Source organism: Sceloporus occidentalis, unplaced genomic scaffold, assembly GCF_023333645.1.
Source record: "Sceloporus occidentalis isolate IW3139 unplaced genomic scaffold, rSceOcc1.0.p SCAF_26, whole genome shotgun sequence".
NCBI classification, from domain to species: Eukaryota; Metazoa; Chordata; class Lepidosauria; order Squamata; family Phrynosomatidae; genus Sceloporus; species Sceloporus occidentalis.
In genome coordinates this window covers 3,656,203-3,675,615 of record NW_028317006.1, presented here as the reverse complement: position 1 = coordinate 3,675,615, position 19,413 = coordinate 3,656,203, and the positions used below count along the sequence as shown (strand labels likewise).

The 19,413-nt window shown below is 39.1% G+C and overlaps 1 protein-coding gene across 1 annotated transcript; it reads left to right on the top strand.

Annotated features, from left to right (window-relative positions):
* Nucleotides 1-829: 829 nt before the first annotated feature.
* Nucleotides 830-19,044, top strand: LOC149300023 (membrane protein FAM174B-like). Its single transcript, XM_089485507.1, has 3 exons — nt 830-1,113; nt 15,696-15,833; nt 19,041-19,044. Exons 1-3 carry the CDS (start codon nt 830-832, stop codon nt 19,042-19,044), a joined length of 426 nt encoding a protein of 141 aa, XP_089341633.1.
* Nucleotides 19,045-19,413: the final 369 nt, after the last annotated feature.

Genomic DNA, 19,413 nt, shown 5'->3' with positions numbered 1-19,413 from the left:
GGAAATGCAGACTTGGGGCAGGATGGACATTATGAAGTTTATGGTGGAGAAAGAAGAGGGATATAGAGAGATGAGATTGGTAGGGGAAGAGTTAATGCAGAGTATATTTGGGGCAATTACCCTTTCCATACTAAAAATCGTAACATTGTTCCAGGCAGATGGCATGAAACGTGCAGATTATTTGGAAAGCGTTTTGTCTCTGCATTTAATGTGTCATCAGGAGGCTATCAATTTAAGCAAAAGGGAGCTCGATAAATATGAGCAGTAAACCTGCCACAAGCTATCCCCTCATCACTAAACTACATGCCCGTAAAGCCTCTCCGATGGCAGATTCACGAAGCGCATTAACGTCAGCGGAGGAGATAAAGTCGCAGCCGGTCTCCCCCGTGTATCCCGGACACAGATAAGGAGGGATCGCGTGCTCCTCGCTGACAGTCGTCTCCACGCTGGAAGCAGAAGGCATCTAATAGGCTTTCCTCCCCCTTCACAAACCTCCCAGCCCTCCCATGTGTGCCCCTCATCAAATGATTCACTGCAACGTGGTGCAAAAACCCTTCCGGGTTCCAGCTAACATTTCCTGCACCGAGTAGCGATCAGAAGCGGCGGGAGCAGCCGAGGAACAGACGGGTCGCACCGGACACAACCCAGCAGCTTGATCCCTGGGACCCCCCCCCGCGGCTGGGAGCGCTGCACACGGATACAGCCCCCTGGGTGGGTTATCCTCTTCCAGGCCACAGCTCAGCAGGACCCCCTCCACCTGCTGCACGAGTCCGGCACACATCCACCGCTACAGTACGGCGCAGTTTGCGCTCCTCCGGGGGAAGCCAAGATGAAAGCGCTCCTGCTCAGCCTGCTTGCCTGCCTGCTGGTATACGGAGCCCCGGGGAGCCCCTTGTATAAGAGAGAGTTGGAGAGTAAACAGAACATCGTGCCTTCTATAGCAAGCAACGGGAGCAGCACCCCGGAGACCCCGTTAGACCAGGTGAACGTCACAGCCAAGGCCACTCGCTTTGATTCCATTGAGAAATATTTGCCCACCATCAAGAACGTCTTCATCTTCGTGTGCGGCTTCAGCACCTTCCTCATCGCCTGCCTGGTGTTCAAGATCTTCAGGTAACTGCCATGTATCTGTGCACATTCGGTAAATAGATAACCCACGTAACCTGTAAGTGGAGGCTTTACTGCATTGATGGCCTCATGCATGTCCCATGTTTCACATGCAGCACCTGGGCATGTGTAGCAGATTGCTGAAGATGGGGGTGATCACCACCCAGGACCTTCTTGCAGTTAGTAGTCCACCCCAGAGTTCTTCTTGGAATTTTGGGGTCTATTCAGTAAAGGGAGACTTGCCTCAGAGGAGTTTGGCTTGTTTGGTAGATATAATGGGTTTGTGTTTTAGCTACTTCACTATACATTATGAAGGTCCAACTCCAGTGAGCTTCTGCTGCAGGGAGAGCTTAGCTGGCCCTGTGTGATGAGTAAGAGTTCATCAAAGTCTCACCACCCATTGAGTTATGTGTTATACATGGCCAGCTTGGCCCTTCATAATGTTTCCCTTTCGATGACCCCCTGTTTTGGGACCACCTTCCGCCTGGTGCAGCAGGGGTTCTTTGTTCTTTTTACTTTTTTGTTCACTTTGTTTCATCTGAATCTGAATAATAGTCATTAACCGAAGAAATGATTTTGTCTTTGGATACTGTGTGTGGATGTATCTATATGTTACACTCTCACATAGTGAATGTTTTTTTCCTTCTCAGTAAACTCACTGAAAGAATTGGAGTAAAAATGTTGATTTAGCAGCATATATTTCTATATGAAGAACAAAACAGTAGTCACACTTCACAGGTCCGGCGTGACAATCAGGGTGACGGTTTAACCCTTTATCAGAGAGTGTGGCGGATTGCAAAACAATATGCTGCTTATCCTTTGTGATACTGGAAAGGTCATAGTGATCCACTTTGTATTGAATACCGTCTGATTTAAGCAGGTGAAGATACCTTTTCTGTCTGACAGGTGTGCAATTGTTACGTTGGTTGTGGAAAGGGTAATATTGTATTTATTTCTGAGTGTTACTTTGTTCTATTGTTTTGAGTTTAAATATTTCAACGCACATTAGTTGTTTGGCCTTTGATAATAGTTTTATTATTGGTGTCCCTTCCATCGGCGTGATTTTTTTTTTGGACCCGACCAATTTTTTGATCTCTGGCAGGACATACTTTACCTGCATTGTCGTAATGGGATTTTGCTTTTATTATTCCATTGCTGTACAAGAACAGTCTAGAAAGTTTTGTCTTGTATTGGGTCTTGTTTACCAAGAAGGTGGTAGATAAGTGGAACAGCCTCGCAGCAGTTGTAGAGGCTAATATGGTGATGTAATGTAAACATGCATGAGATAACATATGGCTATCCTAAATCCTAGAGACTACCAAGGACTGATTAAGGTTGGAGTCACATGCTTCATCAAATTCTATTCATACTACACATACTGTATACTTTTCTATGTTTATAAAAACTACGAAAAAAAAATACATTTTCACTATAAAATCAGACTTTTTTGTAAATATAAAATTATATATAATGTGTAAATTCTGAATTATGGTGTATATTCATGTACGCACAGTAATAACCACTTGTGACTTGAGTCTACAGAAGGATTCTTTTCTTTTAATCATAATAAGTTTGCGGGCACTTCTCTTTATATTTAGCAATAAGCAGCTTTTTATGTTTCTATTTATGGGCTAAAATGTCTTCTTGGAATGCATACATTAGAGTTCACTTTCCACATGACATGAAGTAGCGTGAAACGTAATCAATTGGCTATGCGTGTTACTATACCAGTGTTCCGTGATCTGGTGTTAATAAGCATTGAATGTCTGTTAAAACTGATTTAGGGTGATTATTTTTTTTTATTTATTTATTTTTTTTTTCTCTTTTCATAACCCACGCTAGAAGAAAGCCTCTGTTCCTTACATTGAAGAGGTGCACAAAGCTTATCATCTCTTATTAATAATACCAGCAACAATACATACTGTATCATAGCAAGGTGTTAAACATTTTTATGTGCATTTGTCCATTTTGTGTGACTGGGTTATAGTATTGCTACATGCCTGTAAAGTGGTATAAACCGGTTACTTTCTCGTGCTTCAGTGTTTGTGATGCTGGTACGATGATGATGATGATGACTGAAGTGTCTATATAATCTGATTTTTTTTTATTTTTTTTTGCCTAGTGGTACAAGCCTACTTTACACAGCCTGCGTCTGCATAAAGTGTTTCATGTATAGCCATATACATTCATTTTCTTTGAGTTGGAAAATGAGCCCCAGATGCAGGTAGCTTGCTTAGGTATGCTGCCCGCGCATGTACAGTACATGATTTCACCTCAATCCACAAGCAAACAAGTTTTTGGTTTTTTTTTTACCCCTAAAAATCTTCCTTTTTAAATATTCTAAGCCATCCTTTTGTTTTCCGTTGCCATTAATATTATTATTATTATTATTATAAAGAATATTATCTATATAGAAGTTTTCTGTCTGGCAGGCTAACATATTTTACACACTTCATGTCCTCCCCTTTATCTGATACCAATTTAACAAACTATGAACGGATGTTCCCCTGTTTCTGTTTTGAATAAAATGTCTTTCAGACTTAAGTTCCGTTAATAACATCAATGTAGGGCTGCATTGGGAGACTATATATAATAATATAATGATACTATGTGCAGTGGAAGTCATAACCCTAATTTAAAGTCCACAATGCAAATTGTGTTAACACAACCTCATGAAAACCCTACATTCACAACATGGATCTCTCCTAGTAAAAATCCTACCTCTCTGATCATAATGTTTTGCGTTGCCTTCTCCAAACTTTTTGTTCCTCTCTCACTGGGCTCTACTTTTCCCTATCTACACCTCTTCCTTCAGACAACTTATATCTTCTTTTGGATTCCAGTACCACCTGATGACACACTCGTTTACCTTCCCTCTCCTGGTGTGTCTCTTCCAACTCTTATCAGTTCTCATCGTGGATGGCATCCCAATACCTGATACCGAGCTTCTGATTATCTCCACTATCCACAATTCCTGATGCTCTCAACACTTGAGAATAACTGAATCTACCCAACAGGCCAAGTTTGCTGCCTTGGCTCTGTACTAATTGGCCTCCCTATCTGTTACCTTTCATCGCCCCGATCCATCCTGTACACCTCTGCCGGAAAATGTTCCTTATACCGTTGCTCTTCATCTGCTGCCCAATAAAAACCCATCTACTCAAAGAGCAATAAAGCCTAGCCTCCTAATTGCCTTAACCTGTGTCCTGACAAAACCATTCATAGTCCCCACCATCAAGATCTCCATATTACCCTCACTATAATCAAATCATCCTTGGTCAAACTGCCCCTCCTCTTCTGTCTCATTCCCCTCAACCTCCCAATGACTGTAAGCTCCCAAGAACAAGGCCTGTCTCATTCTGTACCAGTATCTCTTTAGATGTGTTAATGTTATTGTTTTGTTAGCTTTCTATTGTAATAGTGCATAGAATCTGTTTGCACCCTATTAATAATGTAATTGTACATTTTGTCCAAAAGTAGCAAAACAAAGTTTGAAAAACAACTCGGTAAAATAATTCATGTAAACTTGAGGCACCTTAATAATAAAAAAGGCAGTAGATGGACCAATTGGTTCCTTTTTATGCTCTTACTATGTATCAATGTTCTGCTGCTGTGAGTTTTCATGTTTGCTGAGAACTGTTCGGCGCCAAAGACTATATAAGACGGGGTTAAAGTCAACGTAACTTTTTTTTTTTTTTGTGTTGTTTTTCCCTCTTTTCTTAGATTACTTTGTAATTGCAGTGATGTCACTGTATATGAGGCCTCTTTCAGTGCAAAAACAATGCAAGTAGGAACATCATGAATTAGTTAAATGAAGAATAACATAGTCCGAGGAATGAGCTTCTCATAAAGCTGGTTTTACAACGAGAATAAAGAAGAAAACACGAGTTCCTTCTCTAAACACATGTTACTTGAATACAAAAATAATCTATCAGCTGCAACAGATGGCCCTGTGGCTGCTGAGTTTGTTACTGTCCCATGCCATTCCAGGCTTTAATCATCTTACTGTTTGAGATGGGATTCCCAATCTCCCAGTGTCATTGCCAATTAAAAACCTAGATATATTACGATTTTGTGCAGAGCACACTGGGAAAAGACCTGATCATTTATTTTGTTCTTTTTTTTTTTTTTTTGTGCGTTTTGGCAGGCAGATGTTCTATGTCGAGTGATGTTACATATATTTCAATCACCAAAAAAATGAAGCTAATATAGACATTTAGAGTGTAGGAGGAGGGACACATTAAAAAACTATTCAGGTTCGCTTAGAGAGAAGTAAAGCGACCGTATAACCAGGAAATCTTATTTCTCTTGGCAGTGGTTCTAAGATATTCAAACCTGCACTGGCTTCTTGAAATAAAAGCAATTTAAGGGAGTCCTTGTACAGAGAAGTATTGATTTGACTGATGTAATACTATAGACATTAGACCTTACAAGTAAAAGCTGAGGGAATGTTGGGGGTTCTCATTCTTTCACCTACTTAATAACGTTTTTTTGTGTTTTTTTTTTAAATGTAGCTGGTACTTCTTTCTTGAGACATGCGAGATTAACCTGAAATACCGTATTGGCTCGGATATAGGCCGCACCCTAAAAGTTTGGTGCTTTTTTAAAGAAAAAGTTTTTTTCTTTAAAAAAGCACCAAAAAAACATTCTGCCACTCTGCCCCCCCCCGAGATATGCTGCCACTGTCCTCCCTCCCCGAGATATGCTGCCACTGTCCCCCCCCCCCGAGATATGCTGCCACTGTCCTCCTCCCTCCCCGAGATATGCTGCCACTGTCCTCCTCTGCCCCCCGACTTACCGGAGCTGACTCCCGGGTGTCTTGCGAGGCCGGCGGGGGACATCTACGCAATACGCGTATACAACTTCCGGTGCCGGATGTGCCGGCACCGGAAGTTGTATACGCGTATTGCGTAGATGCCCCCCGCCGGCCCCGCAAGACACCCGGGAGTCTGCTCCGGTAAGTCAGGCGGGGGGCCAGAGGTAAAACGCATCGTGCGGTTAGACAACCGCACGATGCGCTTAGACAACCTCCCGTGCCGGCACCCCCCCGTGGGAAGTGCTGGCAGGGGAGGCTGTCTGAGCGTATCGGGGAGTAGGATGCAGGTCCCCTGCACCGCTGCGGGGGATCTGTATCCTAACCCCGCTGCCTGCCCGGCGCCCGGGACTGCATGTCCCGGGCGTCGGGCGCTAGACCCCGAATATAGGCCGCACCCCCACTTTAAAGACTTAGTGGGGGGAAAAAGTGCGGCCTATATCCGAGCCAATACGGTATTTGAAATCCTTTAACAGATGCTTACATTGCTTGTGTCAAATGGCTCAAAGTCACTAATTTTAATTAGGATTCTTTGCTAATTTCCATTGCTTAGCAATGTATAACAGTAAGTGACTTCATTGTAATTAAGCCTGAAACAAAAATTTTCAATAATTCTAAAACTAATTTTAGATTAAATACTCCAAGCATAGGATATGCAACTACTGAAATTTGTTGATTTGCATCACTGTTTGTTTTCGTCAAATCCTGGTGGAACATGAAATTGTTCAAGTCCGTGTGTGCCATTATAATGTATTTTTCTTTCTTCTGGAGGGCCTTAGAACCTAGCACAATATCGTTAAATCGTTACAACGGACACTTTTTACCCCACTGTCGTATGACATTCCCTAAACTTGCGAGCAGGGTCCTCTTTACCCAATGTATTGGTTTCTCTTAGTCTGTCAATTCTAGTTTCCTCATGCCATTTGAATATATGTATTGTAAGAAGGGCTGCGTAAATTGTTGGTGCTAAATAAACAAAACTAATAATAATAATGAATTGTATTAGGAAATACAGCACGAGAGGAGGAGCAGTAAGAACAGAATTCTTTTGTAATGGCCAAATCGGTGGATGGGTATTTAATTTATTATGAAATCTCTTCAGACTTTTAATGCACCGTAATAAAATCGCATCCTCAATACTCAAAACAAACAGAAAAAACACATTATATAGCCATCTACAGAAAAAAATGAGGGCTGATAAGAACATAGAACATTTCAAACCATCTGCTGTGAAGACTGAAATGTTGATTGGTCCTTGATGGTGTTGTCCTATATTTCGAGTAGTCTTCTGCTTATCCCATACATGTTTATCTTCACTGTATTAACCTCCACCGCTTCTGCTCGGAGGCTGTCCCACTTAACATCCAGCCTCTCCGTAAAGTAAAACTTCCTTTTATTACATCTAAGTTGCTGACCTTGTAGTTCTAGACTCCGATCGCTTGCCCTAACATCTCTCCTCCTTTGAAATATAACCATGTCTTGTACTTTGTTAAATCTCTTTATGCATTAAAGTTTCGATCACATCTTCTCTCTCTCCCGTCCTCCAGGCTATATCCCTTAGGGGGTCCTTTAAAAATTGTTGTGCCTGGTTTCAGCTGAGCTACTCAAGTGCGCTTTAATGTTTGACATATGGCGCAGCTGTTTTTATTCACCTGAACCTCGGCCAGATACGTCTTCCTGTATCAGCCACTGGGGCTGGTTTGTATTGTTACTGGAGCCGTGTCTTCCTTACAACATTCTGCTTGTTTTGTGTTCACCATTTTGATTTTTGTAGCCAAATCCTCTATTTGTCTTTTATGTCCTTAATCACTTTTATACTTTGTTTTACAAGGAATCATTTATTTTTTCCACATTTGCTTTTTATTGTAACATTGCTTAGCCAGACCAGCTTCTCCGTAATCATAACGCACTGATATACATCAGTATTTAAGATTTCGTATATGGGCGTTTTTTTTTAATCCACTTAATTCTCCAAAATGTAGTATTTTTGGATTAGATCGCATTGTAAATACTTTTACTTTGACCTGAAATGCGAGAAAAAGTGACTTGTGAAATCTTTAGTTGGAGGTATTTCTGTAAAGCTGTTTTGAACCAAACACAGTTATATTTGGCTGAAATTATTATTCTTTGTTTTTGTTTGTTGTTGTGCTGAAAACTTGTTTTATTGGCTTCTATGTACAAAGTACACACAGAGTCTGGACCTGCAATGGCAAGCGATGGTTTTCAAGAAGTCTGTGTATAAAGTAGACATGATGACGCCCCTATGTTCTGGGAATGTACAATGCTGGGTATTTTTTTTTTTTTTTGTTTTGTGTACATAAGATGATAGAATTATTATACTAAACTTGAAAAGGGCAGGGGAGACATAGATATAAATAAAATGCCTTTTTATATAGAAGCACATTTCCTATTGGTAAATGATCCTGACTGATAAAGAGCCATTCATCAAATTCTCAAAATACAGTTTAGGCAGAAATGATTGCACAATAGAGCCAGTCACTAGATTTATATTTTTTATGTTTCTTTGGGCACATGATGGTTTTAAATTGCCATGAAACACTGCATATGACTTGGAATTTAGCGAACTCTGGCTCAACTTTCTGCAATTAAAAAGGACGCATACCAGTGGTACGTACTTCACTATACTCCGTTACTTCACTATATGTTATGAAGAAGAGCCTAGGGGGGTGTTCTTCCCCCAAAGTCTTCTCGCCTATTCAGTTTAACAGGGCCAACTCTGCCCTTCTTACTCGGGGAACCAGCGTCTGCCCTTCATAAAAGAAAAAAATGACCAACTCATCCTTTAGTGAATAAGCCCCAAGGTGTACCTATCGCATCCCCATTTATAAAGTGTATGTAATTGCGGTACGTATTATATACTTTCCCTTTCTTGTGCAGTGGAGTACGAAGCATGTATGTTTTCCATTTTAGCATCAAAAGGGTTGGAGAAATGGTAATCCAGTTTCTGAGAATTGTTTCCCCTCCTCTGTCTTCTGAGCTGCCACCTATGGTCTTGTTACCTTTTGTAACATCATGTTTGGATATCCACCAAGAATATTTTACTGGAAGCTCTTTTTCTAAAACCACAAGTGAGCCTTAGTTCAAAAAGTAAGATTTTTATATGCCAGCTTCTATCATTTGAAGCGTCATAAAACACATTGGTGGTCATACAATAGAACAAGTTTGAGGGATTCTGGAGGAATTTGTATAACTACACTTTTCTCTATTAAAGCTGCTGTTACATCTGTTTCTTGGAAAATATGGTAAAGGAATACTGCAATAATCTCATGTTCTTCAATATTATTTTCTCAGGATTCTTTCATTCTAGTTTATATAAATATGATACGAGCACGGCGCACTGATAGGTTAAAACTCTTTTGCCATAGTAGCAGAATACTCTACGCTTTTATGTCTTTAGCATACTGAGGAGACAATAAAAAATGAGGCTTGAATTGCATTTGAGACCTGTTTGTTTACTGGATTACATCATACCTGTCTTATAACATCACGCAACATCCCTGTAAAGTGTAATATACCAATTAGAAGCTAAATTTGTCATCAAAAACATATGGAAATGGGAAACAGTTTGTTGTTTAGCAAACATCTGGTTTGACGGATCTTTTCTGAGTGTGAAAATAAGTCTTCTGTTGGAAGTCTTGCCATTGCATGTACTGCAAATGTTAACTTAAAATAGCCAGAAATGCTCATTTTGAGGCTTGCGTTGCCTTTTATGTTTCTGAATGTGTTAAACACATTTAAAGAAAATAAAAGGTGAACTAGGATCTCAGTTCTGTCCTATAGCTCACAGGTGATTTTTTTATTTTTTTTTATTTTTTATTTTTTTTATTTTATTAAGACATCCATTCATGGAAAAGAAGTGGGAAGACATAAGGGTAGCTGACATCAAAATAAGCTGTGATTTAATTCACCGCAACTTTTAGATCAGGTTTAAATGCTTATGGGCTGCCCTACTATTGGTTGAACTCCCTATTGAGGGATTGCCTCCCTAGTAAGCGTAAGATCCATTAAATATGGTCATTTTATACTACTGAGATCTTTGCAGACCTCCATCTAAACAAAGCTTGGAATGAATTCTCTTATTACATATAATACATCATTAATAACATTTATATCCCAAGATAAGATCCCTGTTAAAAGATTTTGTAACATTAGCGTGAGGTGTCCTTTTATCGGGATAAATGATCTACGAGGCAGAGGAATGGAAAGGAAGGAAGAGAGGCTAGAGTGATTCCAGCTGAAATGCAAGACGTGGGTACCCATAGCTCCAGAAAGTATGGTATTCCAGTAAGTATTTATTTTTAGTGTATTTCCTTAAAAACCTACATTTTTTTTGTCTTCACATGCATCCAGATTGGGAACATTTGCTGTAATTATATCTGTTAACTTTTGTTAACAGTCATTTTCCTGTTAGAGGAGGGGGCCAGATTTTGTGCCTTTGAAATTGGCTCCAGATTGATTTCCGGTGCTCACGATAACTGGCTCTGAAGTTTCTTTTGCAATTTTCTTGCTCAGGAAGACTGGAGTAATGAACAGATTGTCACGAACAAGACAGCATTTAATTTATTTGACCCTTAGGGTGTTTTTTATGGCATGAAGTACACGCGCTCAGTGGCTATTTAACATTTGGTTTTAAGAGCTTTTGATTTTGCTTAAATGGCTTGGCATTTTTATGGTATAATTTACACAATATCTGCAGTTTTTGTAGGATTTGTTATTCTGAGCATGATTACACCATCCTTTGTAGCCTTATGGAAAGCACAGCTGAGCGTTGACTCGTTTTCCTCCTGCATGCAAATTGTTGGAGGAACCTCATGGCGGCATCCCATACCATCTCCGTACCACCAAAGGAATACATGGCTGTCTATTTATCTCCACTAATATATATTATATATGTTAAGAAGACTAAATTTTGTGCTTAATTCCACTAAATGAATGCTGCAGGTCTCCCATAAAATAACATATTTTTATTTGTTTTTCATTATGTGTACTATGCCTGGATTACCGATAACGTGATCACACAGGCCAGGAATTTTTCTTTAAGCACACCACACCTAGGAAGGAAGTTCCTGTCCCAGAGTTACATTCCAATCCAGACTTCAAAGTAACACCCCAGAGAGATTGGTTAATAAATGGCTGTAATTTATTTGAGGAACATCCCGTTAACCTAGTTTATGTACCTTCTTAACCTGAAGGGTTGATGGAGGTTTAGTGATTTAGTACTTTGCTTTTTCTAGTCAAAAAGCAATTGAAACTCTCCTCCTAAAATTAAGCCAGTCCTGTAAAAAAAAACAACAAAAAAAACATATTACTACATACCACAAAACAATTTTTTGCTGTCCCCCAATGATGGTGAGACGCTACCAGGGCCTGAAGATTTTTTTTCCATACTCTGATCGTCACTGCAGCTCTATAGCCCTGCATTGCTGATCACGGTGCTAATAATCGGCCTGCAGGGGGGTCGTCGGAGGTCCAAGGATTGGAGCTGGGAACTATTACTAATGTTGTGTTTTCTGAGATATCTTTATTAGTTATATAATTAATTGCACATAACCAAAATGTTAAATATATATGCAACAGGTTGCTTAGTTAGGGCTACCCTATTCACCCTTCGCCTGTCCCGCTGGCGTCGGTGGGAAACACCCCATTTAAAGGGCAAATGGGCGGGGAGCAGGGCGTGTCAAGACCCCGCTCCGGCGACCCAGAGAATTCGGGTCTTGAACCGGAGAAGCGGTGCTTCACCTGGCAATCTCTGGGTCAAACCCGGAGAATTCCCAGGTATGCTCATGAGGCTAATAGATGGATCTTTGTCTTAGATCACAAAAGTAGTCACGACCACCATGATTGTGAAGAACAAATTGAACATTTTAGTGTAACGTAATCTTATGTATCCACAGGATTGTATTCACATAGATAAACAGATGTATACAACCCAACCTTTTAATCCCCTTTAGCTATTAAATCTCCCCCTGGCAGCAATCCTATTAATGGGATTAGTTTATACAATGGAGTTCCTGCCTTTGGTATCTTTGTATAGCAGCCAAGCTGGAGCCATCTCTGAGTATATTGGGGTGATATCTTTACACTATGGAATATGGGCGCAGTGGTTCAGCTAAGGTTGCGCTGGAGGGGTTGGTGGCTTTAGATACGGCCTGGAGTCGGTGAAACCCAAAAGAAGGAATAACATTAAAACTAAACAAGGAGTGGGGAACTCCATGATTCGGGAAGCTACACCTGATGATTGGCTGGCTCCTAGACCAAAACCAAACTTGTGAACCCCTGATTTAGACCATTTTCTATAGAATGTAATAATACAAGTTTTTGTACAGGTGCACTCTGATGTGATATGAAAGTGTGGAATTTTTAAAGACACGCTTTCAGTGCTAGGCTATCAGTGCTTATACATGTGACATTTTCTATATAATGGCTACTGGAGGCTACATTCTTTCACCATATAATTTAACATTGGGGATCGTAAATTGTTAGATTTGCAAGCACTGTTATTTACCAGTACTCTTTTCAGTAGACTCAGAACAACTATCATTTAGATGAAAAAAATAAATGAAAATGAAATAGTGATTATGTGCTTTCAGTTGCTATTGTAAATTGAGCTCCTCGAAATTAATTCCTTGGGGTGGGTAATCGCCTTCAGTATTCTCTCTTTTCTTGGTTTATAAGGAAAACGCATAAAGCTGCTGTCAGAAGAATGCAATTTAATAAAGGGAGGATTAAAAAGGATATTTAAGGATAGTTTGTAAAGTAGATTATATCTCAGATCGTGCAGACGATCAGACTTAAAGGAAAACGCTCTCGCCTTCATAGCTTTCAGCTTATATACATTTTTCAATACTACCGACACCAATCACCAGCCGTCAGACAGGGACGGTAATTTATAAATCTGGCTGCGATGGCTGAATGGGGAGGAAGAGCGCTACATAAATGTCTGCATAGAATAAAACAAGGAATCGGCCCGCATACTGTAAATGCATCCATCTCGGGTATAAATATTGGTGATTCTATTACATCATAAGGCCAAATATTTCTTAGCTTGCCTCTGCATAAAAAGTACCCCAAATTTCGGTGAAGCCTAAAATATATGAATAATTTTATGCCTAGGCATATAAAAGCCTTGTCACTTTGGGAATTGTTTCACGCCGTACAGGGCTTGCCTGCCCATACAGAGCTTTACTAGTGGCTTTGTTTGTGAATAATAATCTTGCTGATCTGGTATGAGTTTCTAATATGTATACAATATATATAATACGTGTGTGCGGCTTATTTTAATCTGCAAATACAGTTATACAAATTATTGGGGAAAAATGGCAGGTGCGCTTTATGTTGATGGTGTATTTGATATTGGGACATTGCGTTGCTGTAGGTGCAAGCATAAGGGATTTGTATCCGGGTAAAAAAAAATTTGTAGCGAGTGTGATGTCTTTTTGTTACAAACCTCTTTATACTCACACCCGGGAGGAGTGGGGGATTGTTGGTTAGGTGTAGTGTCATACAAGAGGCAGCCTAAGGGCAACTGCCTGATTTTGCAATATTTTTTTTTTTTTCTCATCTTCCAAACCTAGCATGTAGATTTTGTTAAACGTTTTTGTATTTCAGGAACGCATTGTTTGCAGGGCTTAATAAAAGTCCATTGTGTCAGTTTCCGGAGAGTACAAGTCGTTGAGCATTTCATCCTGTAAGGGGTCCCAGTGGCACTTCTGTGTAAACATTCGTCATACATCACCACTTTGGAGTCGATTGTTTTTTTTAAACCTTTGGGCTTTGAAAGCACACACTTGGCTTGTCTAAACGTGATGCCTTTGGATAGATTTACCCTCCATTTCCCTTAAACGTAACCTCATTATCCTTTGCCCTTTTTTCTTTTCTTTCTAAACTTTTCATGTTGAAGCATTTTGATTGAATGTTTTTTTAACCTTGGGTGTTGTGTTGTCACTTATACCTGCGGGACAAGTAGAGTTACAGAAATAGTCACGAAAGTTTGTGTGGTTTTTTTTAATCCATGTATCTATTACCCAAACTTTAGTTTGTTTACATTTTGTAATTATGTTCCCGCCGATCATAACCTTTTGTGTGCTCCACCTCGGCTCGCAATATGAAGGTCTTTTGGTAGAACTTTAGGGTTTGGGTTTTATAACATTTAAAACAATGTTTAATGTGAAAAGGGTAATAAAACTTAATTATGGAACAACAAAGAACACATATTGAAGTATTCTGTAAGTACTATAATATGCATGCTTTATCTTTGGGGGCGGGGGAATACTTGCCTTATTATGTAGAATCCCTCCATGCGTTTTCAGGATGGACCACACAAAATATGAACAGGGACACTTGGCTATCATATGCATTAAAGTGCTCATGATTAGCGGAGTATCACTTTAATGTACTGTTACATTCAGCAGAGCACGTGGAACACTTTTATAATTAAATGCAGCATTCGAAACATCATTCCTGGTACTGGTGAATGTCAAAACACTTCCAACAAATGTCATGTGACACAGACACACTGATATATCATCACCATGGAAACAAACCAAAAAAAAAAAAAGGTTCTGAATTTTTTGTGGTTTTTTTTTTTTGTATGATTAGATCTGCTAATGTTTATTTGCCTGCCATATGAGAGGTGCAATTAATGTTGTGTGTAAGTGGAACAGTGCCTTGTAAATATGCTCTTCCTAAAGGGGGGAAAAAGACATTAATCAGTGGAGCTTAAAAGAACACCTGTACGTTGTGTTGACATTTTGTAGCACGCCATATGGCAGTTACAAAAAAAATAAATAAATAAGTAAAACACTTAGAAGAAGTGTGAGGAAAAATAACTACAAATCTTGTGAGGAGGTGGTGATGTCTAGCCAGTTTACAATTTTAGAGTTCTGGAGCTGAATTTAGGAAAGAAAAGCGGATTTAGGTTTTTATATCATGTCTGATAGGACGTTAGGTTAGGAAAAATTCCTTAGTGCAACGTGGTATTAAGGAGAGCGCTGCTTTGAACATGTCACTAGCTAAACCAATGTGGTAAGACAATAACCGTGGTCGTAAGTAAGCCCACTTACCAACCTTTTCATTGTTTTCTTTGCTTCTTTTACTAAGCCCATGCCCCCTGCTTTTCTCTCATCTCCGCCATATTCTGGTTCACTTCAAAGCATAACCTCATTTAATTTGAAGACCTATCTCACTGAAGTTTTCTGCATTTTGTTGGCCTTTGTTTGGAGAAGCTCCCGGGGTTGGCTCTTCATAATTCACGGTGTTGCCAGTGAGGTGAAATGTTTGAATTCTGATGTCATTTGCAGTCAAGAAAAATAAACCTCATTAAAAGATGATGCTGATAGAATGGGATTAAGTACAAGTGTGTCTAAAGCTTCCATATTGTCCTTCGGTAGAACATGAGCGTTACCTTAAGGATTATAGTTCTACAGATTTGTATACCATTTGAGTAGTTTTAGACACAAGAATATTCACTACTTTTTTATGTAGAGTTCATTATTGACTATGTACATTAAACAGTATTTTCTAGTATGTTAAACAAATAAGAGTCTCGACCAAAAATTATGAACAAAACAGAATGTCTGCGAAGGGTTAGGGCGTTAAATGAATATTTCCAATGCTGCATTTTGTTACTAAACATTTAAGCTGAAATTCAGCATAGTAGGTAGGAGAGCACCTTTTTTAAGTATATATTTTCCTTACTGTTGACACTTTTTAATTTTAACCTCTTTTTTTTTTTTTTTTTTTTAATTATGATTAGGTCTGGCAAAAGAATACGAAAAACACGTAAATATGACATAATAACGACGCCAGCTGAACGAGTTGAAATGGCTCCCCTGAATGAGGACAACTATGAAGAAGATGATTCAGCGGTGCTTGATGTCAAATACAGATATAGGTAATGTGCAGCCGTCTGTGCTCATCTTTCGAACCTAGATGAGGCCATTTACATTTGGAATGTTACATTTTGCACATTCTGTAACTATATCTCGGGGAAAAAAACCACATTATTCATGCACGTGGCTTACAAAAAAGTATTTTTGTTAATCACCCAGTTGTATTTTGGCTAAACAGACAACAAAACATTGATTACGATGGCTTGACACAAAATGACTGAAAGCGGGTGGGATAAAGTGGGCCTTTATTAAATCTGGTCTCGGCTAACCCCCCAAAAAACCTGTTTTGCACATAAATAAAATAAGGAACACTTGCACCAAAACGTGCATCCCTATCTTGTTTGCTCTCTTCCTAACAGTGTTTGCTTTTAGCCGATATATACCATTTAGAGTAGCATACTTTTTGTTTTGGATGATTACTGTTCTTTATAGTATAAAATATTCTTCAAAGTTGATGTTTTAATCCAAACCAATGAATTGCTGGATAAGATTTTGAAAAAGTGACAGTCGACGCAACCTGGAATTAGCAAAGCTTTCTGGAAATGGTTGTCCATCTCGGCCACGTTTCTAGATTTCTGACTGCCTGCTTACTTGATGCTAAACATGAAGACATTTCCATGGCGATCTCTATTTACTGCAGTCACTCTGATCCGTTTTGTAAACCTCAGAAAGTAATGTGCTATATAGAAAGACCTGTCCTTCAGAAGTGACAAGGCCTTTGTTGGTCCACAGGGACAAACTTGTCAGGAAAGAAAGTGATGCCTTTTGATTAACATGAAAAAGAGAAACATATTGATCTGTTTGCAAGTGTCCCCTTTGCCGTTGTTGAGGTTTACTATTTGTTCTCTGAGCTTCTAGCAGATACCTTTCAAGTCAGAATTTTGTATGTTTTTTAAAGACACGTACAACGGTTTAGACAATCAACTTAAAATATGCCCGAACCCTTGCATTTGAAGGGTCCATGAAAAAATAATTTTCTAGGATTTTGCCTGCTTTGCATGGTGATAGCTCTTCTTTTTTTTTTTCTTTTTTTTTTTTTGTGTTCTTAACTCTTTACAATGGAATAGTAATTCCTATGAGCAGAGTGTAGATTTTGCAATTGAAGTGTAATTTCTTGACTGTAGCATAGTAAGCATGACAGAATATTTGTATCAAGGGATATATATTTATTTATTTTATATACCAATAATTGATGATTTTTATTTTTTTTTTATCTGCTTTTTGTTAGGGAACCTTTATGCTGGGACACATAGCGTATGAATGGCATTTCGGCTTTGGGTTTCTGTTCTTGGAGGTGCTTTTTCTCAGAGAATTGAAATGTCAGGTTTGCACATGATTTGACATCTGTAGTCTTGTACATTTTTATATGGCCTTTTTTTTTCTACAAAAGTTTAACCTTTATTTGATTTAAAAAAGCACTGAAAGAGAAAATGTGATTATTACAAGCTTTATATGACTGTAGCCTTTGTTATACCGAGTAATTTTACAATCTTAAACCAGATCCATAGTTTTTGTAATTGTAATTGACTTGCATAGTAAAGTATTAAAATGAATTGGTTTCCAAGTAGTATTGGATTTGCATTTTTGATGCCTGTTTGCAGACAATTTCAGATTTTTCTTTTTTGTTAAGCATTAAAGGGCTTATGTCCATGATGCCCCCATTTTAATTACAATGCATATTAAAGTGTTCTTCAAAACGGGTGGGGGGGGGAGCACTTACCTGTCATGGAAGTGGCAGGATCCCATTGAAATTAAGAGTCCGCGCTAGAATTGACTGGAGGTAGGTAGAGTATTTGCGGGGAGATTTACTTGGCTTAGTACAAAAAAAAATAGCTGGAGGGTAGTGAAATGCATATGGGAGGATTCGGCAGAATCCCACTATGCATTTGCAAATTCAAAGGGAGAACCCCAGGTATCATGCATTAAAATGCATATGATGGCTGGAGTGTCCCTTTAATTCTTCTGTACTAAGCTTTTCGGAAAGGAAATGGTAACATATGGACAGAATATGTTCCCAAATAGGTACCAGACCATCGCAGGAATTCCGTTGTAAAACATCCCAAACAAATTAAATATATCAAACATTAAAATCAGTCACAGCGCAGATTATTTTACCGAAAATCACTCCCTTATCTGCCTTTTTAGCAAAATGACTTGTCAATTAATCCTATTTATTTATTTTTCAAGTTATTTGCAACTGGTGACCAGAATCCTGTAGGATGTGCCATGCCAAAAAAAGCTTGTTTGTGTAGAGGCCGGGTGTGTTGTGTAATAATGTTCTGAATGTGTTCCAGAAGGTCTTATGTGTTTATTTGTTTAATCTAAAAATCTGCTTCTCAAGAAGAGGGGACCAGTAAATACCTGTGGCACTTTTGCAGGGCTGCCTTACTCCTGTACTCCACAATAATTTTCAGTAAAAGTAAATGGGAACACAGAATAGTAGGGCTTATAAGCTTACCCACCATTCAGCGTTTGATGCCCACAATGCCTGTTCTCTATATGCTAGAAGTGGCTCCCTCCCTTTCTGTCACTAGGTCCTCATGTGCATCTCAACTTTTGTCCATACAGTGGCCTGATCAGCTTGTGCTAGGGCTCGGTTTGCCATAGTGAGGTCTGCCTGGCCACATGTCGACCAGCTGACTTAACACATCTACATATTTCCCTGTGAAATTAGTATTGTTCATGCACATACACAAGGAGCGGTCTGTTGGTCAGGGCACCCCGGCCAACAGGGCCAGAGTTTTGTACAAGTCAGGTGGTGAAGATTCGTATACTGCAGGAAAATTACAGGTTAGGGCTGGTGTAACTTAAAAGCCGCTCTAAAGGATGAAGAATTTCTTGTGGTGTGTTAATATTAAATGATAGAAGGGAAGTAAAACCTGTAATGTTGAAAATGGGAATGATGTTGCTATTGTTCATATAGCAATAAGATCATTGTTAGGGTTTTGGGTTTATAATCCTATTTGTAATATAAATATAATAATATACACACAGTTGTGTGAAAAAAGAAAGTACACCCTCTTTGAATTCAATGTTTTATACATATCCGGACAAAATAATCACCCCAAGGCTGTGCAAAGTATATATATTCTTCTAGTAATCCTTCTTTCCTAAGCAGACCTGCTTGTTTCCAGCTGGGAAACTGCATTGTTTTAATTGTTTAATTTAAGGAATACCTTTCTGTTCTTACATGTTTGTTTTCCTTTCAGGTAAACACATTGGATTTTTGTGAGCGTCTGGTCAATCAGAATGCCATCGGAGCCGAAAACTGGAGTGAAGTTTGGTTTTATTGGTCTTGGAGACAGAATGGCATGTTTCAAGTGAACTTTGGATAAATCAGCAATGATTGCATCTCTCCTTAAACCAACTGCTGGAAACTTCACACAGAGGGCAGCTATTTTTCTCCTACTCTCTGTGTGTGCCAAAGAGCGTTTGTGGCTTTTGTGTAAAGACATAGCATGTATACGCTAATTACAGGAAGCATTCTAATCGTAAAACAAAATCAATAACCCTTCAGGTAACACTTAAGTGAGTGAGTCATTTTTGCACGAAAAGTTTGTGTTAAAATTAATTAGCCGCCAG

Excerpts from the sequence above, each read along its gene's own strand:
- LOC149300023 (XM_089485507.1), top strand. The coding sequence starts at position 830 with ATGAAAGCGCTCCTGCTCAGCCTGCTTGCCTGCCTGCTGGTATACGGA. Across the intron at positions 1,114-15,695 it reads CTGGTGTTCAAGATCTTCAG|GTCTGGCAAAAGAATACGAA; the intron begins GTAACTGCCATG and ends AATTATGATTAG.